This window comes from Apis dorsata, unplaced genomic scaffold, assembly GCF_000469605.1.
Source record: "Apis dorsata unplaced genomic scaffold, Apis dorsata 1.3 scaffold_360, whole genome shotgun sequence".
Taxonomy (NCBI): Eukaryota; Metazoa; Arthropoda; class Insecta; order Hymenoptera; family Apidae; genus Apis; species Apis dorsata.
The window spans coordinates 167671-172651 of NW_006263625.1; the positions used below are offsets into that span (position 1 = coordinate 167671).

The following is a 4981-nucleotide window of genomic DNA, read 5'->3' on the forward strand; positions in this document are numbered from 1 at the left end:
CCTCGAACTTGTTACAAGATCAAAGTCAACCATTCTCATATACTCATATTCCTCGAATCGAAAAATAATTCGTTCGAGTTATTGCACACTACGCGTGCGCGAGAATTTCATACTTACACGCATGATGCATCTACTCATAACGCACGTCGGTTACGAGCCGCATCCCGCTTTCTCGATTCATCATCGTCGATTCAATAATACGGTATAGTATAAGTTGCTGTTCCACCAAATGGGCGGACAAACGAATCCCTCTTTTTATTGTCGCGACTATGACGTCAATTCTCTCTAATCTCGGCGCTCATTTTCGAAAATTATGGTAGTGACGGCAGGCCAACGCACCGTCGTCGGCGGACGATCATCGGTTTCCTGATTACGACCCTCCTGCCTTTTACCAACGATTTCGCCTCGTCGCTTACGGCTTTTCGTTTTGGAAAAAAATATATAATCGTCAATGGCGTTGTTTCTCGTTTCGAGATTCTATCGATTAACGGGTTAAGAATAAAATTTTTCTGTCTTTTCGAGGCTTTTTTCGTACTTTCTACTTTGTGATACTTTTGAATAATCTAGGGATACGCTGGGGTTCGAAAGTTACTAAATAGGTGGAGAGTATATTTTTATCGGTCTATTGGAAAAGAAAGATTGAAGAGAAATTGATGTTTATAATATTTATAATATTTTAAAGTTTCTTTTTGATCAGTTTTCGATATTATTTTCGAGCATAGTTATAGAAGAATCGTTGTAGCAAAGGTAAGCTGAAACACGTGATCATCGATGTTTTTATTATCGATTTACCTGGTATTTGTATTAACTACGATGTTACGTAATATTAACCAAGGTTAAGGTATACGCGATTGTTCTTCCTACGAAAGTGACCTTATAATCGTGACATTTACGTTTTTTAATATCAACTCGAAAATAATATTAGCGATCAATTTTAGAGGTAAAGGCAAAATATTTAACGAATTTTTCAATATTTAAAGAAAAAAAAAAATGTATCGAAATATGAAGCGGATTTTTGAAATAGGTATATGAAAGAAGGTAGAGGATATAAATTTATCACAAATATTCGAATGTTAATTACATATTTATTGCTAGAGAAGTGTATATAATCGAAATACGTATTATAGAAATATACAGGAAAGTGCTAAAAGTATGAAAAGTGCAGTGTATCAAGAATAGCGTGATAATTAATAAATATTTTTTTTTCGCTTTTCTTTTTCTTTTTCTTTTTTTTTTTTTTTTAGGCAACAAGACGCGGAAAAAATTAGAACAGAATGAAAGAAACATCGCATCGTGTAGATATCTATAAAATTTCATTCAACTTTTCCATTTCCAGCTTAATCGTTTTATGAAATTAATAATTTCCTGTATACTCGCTTTCATTTCCAATTATAGCAGGATGTACATTATTTATACGTTACGTAAGACCTAGTAAACCATTCTCTGATATCGATTAAGAGAAATAAGTTGGAACTGGACGATGTCGTAAGATAAATTACATAAAATAAATACATATAACATATATATTCTACATATACAACTTGAAAACTTACTAAAACAATTTGTTTCTCTAAGAAAGAGAAATTGTCTTTTTTTTTTTTTTTTCTCTCTCTCGTCAACTTTCTACTTTGTACAAATAATTTTGCACAAACTCGGAGACCCATAACAGAATCAACTAGGATATACAACGTAAAATCGTTCAACGATTAATATTAACAATAAAAATTACAATATACAAGATGATATAAAGAATCCATTGGAAAGATTAGTTTCAATTTCATCAAAACCGTGAAATTTTTTTCTCCAACGAAAGTGCTCCAACGAACGACGAGCAAGAATCGAGATTGAAGCTCGATCTTCACCGTTTATTGGTGAATAAAAAATAAAAGAAAAATCGCGTGTATGCGTAATTAACGATAGAATTGTGTTAACGATAGAATCGAAATGTGATAGAGAGAAAGAGAGAAACTCGAACGATTCGAAACAGAATACTTTTAACAATGTAGCAAATTATCAAACGTTCATCCTTATATACCGTAACTCAACGACAACGAGTCGCGATTATTTAAAGAGATGCGAGCACGAACGATTCCTCGAAGGATTTGTTTTAATCATCCTCGTCACCCCACACGAAACTTTCCTCTCCGCCCGACGTTACTTCTTCGGTTTTCGACGATTCCTCCACGCTATTCCCACCGGTCACCGGCTTTCCTTCCGCCCCTTCCGGCTCCTCCACGAAAGGATTCTCCGCCATGTCGCACTCACATTCCTCGTGCGCATCCTCCTCTTCGATCTTTGGATCACAGCGCGTGCAACGAACAAGATATATATATATATAAAATTTCTCATTGCAAGAAAATTTTTTGTTTCGACAATGGCAAACGAATCGACATTCCTTTCCAAATATTTACCTGGGTCTCGTCGTCGGTGATTGGATCGTAGGGCTTCTCCTCCCTATCTTGATCGGTAATATCGCACGTTATCTCGTCGTCGCGACAATGATCGATGCTTTTCACTTCCCGATCTTGGTCGAGGAAGGTGACGTTCGCCAACCTTTCCTCCTTCTCCTCTTCCTCCCGTGTTTTCTCCAATTGTTCCTCGATCAACATCCGCTCCTGTTCCGCCAGCAAAGCCGCCGTTTTAGCCTCCTCTAACTTTCTAGAAAAGATTATATAAAGATTAAGTTAATTATCGTGCACGATCTATCGTTTGATTCTGAGAAAGAAAGAAAACTCGGTTTTTCCATTTTTTTTCGAACAAAATTACCTCTCTTACCTCTCTTCCTCGAGTATATTTCGAGTTTCCAAGAGGTCAGCTTCGATCTTCTCCTCCTCGGCCTTTCTCTTTTCCTCGATTTTTTCTTGCTCGATAATCTCATCGAGATGGGCTACTCGCTCCTGTGCTATTTGCAGCTGCTCCCACGCCTTCGTCTCCTCCATCTCTAGCCTCGCCCGTTCTTCCTCGGCAGCTATTTTACGCTCCTCCTCGGTCCTGCAAACGGGTCAAGCAAAATTTCCAAATTATCATTAACCGATTATTATCTAATAAATCAGGCATCTCGGAGGCAGAGATCGATATTTTTGGCAAGCATGTCAAATTCGAAGCCAGGATTTTACCAGGTCACGAGTTCAATGTTACAACAGTTGATCGATTTCGCGTATGAACGCGTGTCGAAATCGTTTTCAAACCGATCTCGATTTGTTACGCAATATTTTTTTTATCATCGATAGGTGCCAATTTTAGGCCACTATTAGGGCTACCCACCTCGCCTGCTCGGCAGCGTTAATAAGGTACTGCTCTATTCTCTTCACCGCCTCCTCCTTATCTTGCCTCACTGAAACGTGAGAAAATTTTCCTCGTTAAATGTCTGTTTGAAGGGAAGCGAGAATTATTCATTTATCCCCTTTTGTTATTACCAATGTACCAATACATATACAGGATACAGATTTCTAAAACCGAACAAGGAATCATACACGTTACGAAACGAACATCATGCAACATAAGAGACACGTCGTATTTCATACTCGCCGCTACTTGTTCGATATACTTATCCACAAATTCTTTAAATCGACTCTTCCTTCCTTCGAAACAGCGATGGGCGAAATTTATAATATAAATTATAATAATTAAAGTTATAATAAATAAATTCACTTCGATGATGATCCATCGGTTATCTCAGTCCAGCAATAATGATAAAAAGCTTCGTAAAAAACGATAAAAGGAAAGAATTCAAACATACGTTAGTCTGAGAATGAATTAGCATATAAGATTTCGAATTTTCAGAATATATCGGTGAATATAAAATTTATTTTTTTTTGGTTTTTCGTTATATTACGATGATTGTAATTCGATCGTGAAAATTCATTTTAACAAATAATCACTCGAAGTGACTTTATATTCGAGACTTAATTTTTCATATAGCCCAACCCTGCTTCGAAACAACATACCATCCTCACTCGTTGCCTGCTTCTCATCAGTTTCCTCCTCCGATTCACTTACAGCTTCGTTAACATCTCGCTTCGATTCTTCCACCGGTTCTCGATTCGTTTCTCCTTCTTCCATTACCGTATCGTCCTTCGTGGATTCTTTTAAGTTTCCTTGATTCGATTCCACCGCTTTTCCAGTCTCTGAAAGCGATTCGGCTTCAGGCGTGGGTTCAGGCGTAGGTTCTTTTGGGGGTTCAGGCGTAGGTTCAGGCGTAGGTTCTTTCAGGGGTGTGGGTTCGGGTGTGGGTTCTTTTGGAGGTTCGGGCGTGGGTTCTTTTGGAGGTTCGGGTGTGGGTTCTTTTGGAGGTTCAGGTTCCGGTTTTTTCGCAGGATGTTCGGCTTTGCTTGGGGATTCAGCTTCTGTCGCAGCTTCGTTCGCCGCTTCTGGCTCCCTGGCCGGTTCAGGCACGGATTGAACCTCTTTCACAGGCGCGGATTGCGTCACGGTCTCCACGATTTCCTTCTCCTCCTCGAGAATTTTCTCGCGACTGGAGAATCCACGTTTCTTCTCCGCTCTCGATTCCGTTTCTCTACGCGTTTTATCCGTTACTGGACACACGAAACGATCAACATTTTCTTTTTTTTTTCAGGAAGGTTCGCGATTTTTTCAAGAGACCTTTTTACCTTTTCTCAGGGTCGACTCGTCCAAATCGGGTTGCAACGCTCGCGCTAAAATTTGTCAGAATGATGAATGAAAAGAAAAAAAAAAAAAAAATTGAAGGGAAGTAAGAGAAGAAGAAAGGAATGAGTCGAATTAATCGACGATTGTTAGAGAAATTTCTACTGACCCTTCCGCAACTCTCTTTCCGTCATCGGTTGATCTGGGGCTATACATGATGATATGAAACATAAATGTTCGATTAACGATTAATAACATATTTTCCATATAATTTCGTATGTATCTGAAAATGAAACAAAAAAAAAAAAGAGAGAGAGAAAGAGATGAATGTAAACGAATGGAACAAAGCTATAAGTTCAAAAAAAAAAAAAAGAAA

At 38.2% G+C, this 4981-nt stretch overlaps 1 protein-coding gene and 1 long non-coding RNA gene across 2 annotated transcripts in view; one reads left to right on the plus strand and one right to left on the minus strand.

The window, feature by feature from the left end:
* Positions 1-2105: 2105 nt before the first annotated feature.
* The window catches only part of LOC102675652 (chromatin-remodeling ATPase INO80-like), a 16641-nt gene continuing 13765 nt past the window's right edge, over positions 2106-4981 (minus strand). The window contains exons 7-13 of the mRNA XM_031511893.1: positions 4775-4813; positions 4611-4655; positions 3948-4535; positions 3265-3334; positions 2776-2991; positions 2412-2658; positions 2106-2293 (exon numbers count right to left, since the gene is read on the minus strand). Coding sequence (XP_031367753.1) covers positions 2108-2293; positions 2412-2658; positions 2776-2991; positions 3265-3334; positions 3948-4535; positions 4611-4655; positions 4775-4813 — 1391 coding nt within the window. The 3' untranslated portion in view covers positions 2106-2107. The remainder of the gene's footprint in view (positions 2294-2411; positions 2659-2775; positions 2992-3264; positions 3335-3947; positions 4536-4610; positions 4656-4774; positions 4814-4981) is intronic.
* LOC116185987 overlaps positions 4577-4981 on the plus strand; it is a 24351-nt gene continuing 23946 nt past the window's right edge. Inside the window, exon 1 of the long non-coding RNA XR_004150892.1 lies at positions 4577-4880. This is a non-coding gene — a long non-coding RNA (uncharacterized LOC116185987). The remainder of the gene's footprint in view (positions 4881-4981) is intronic.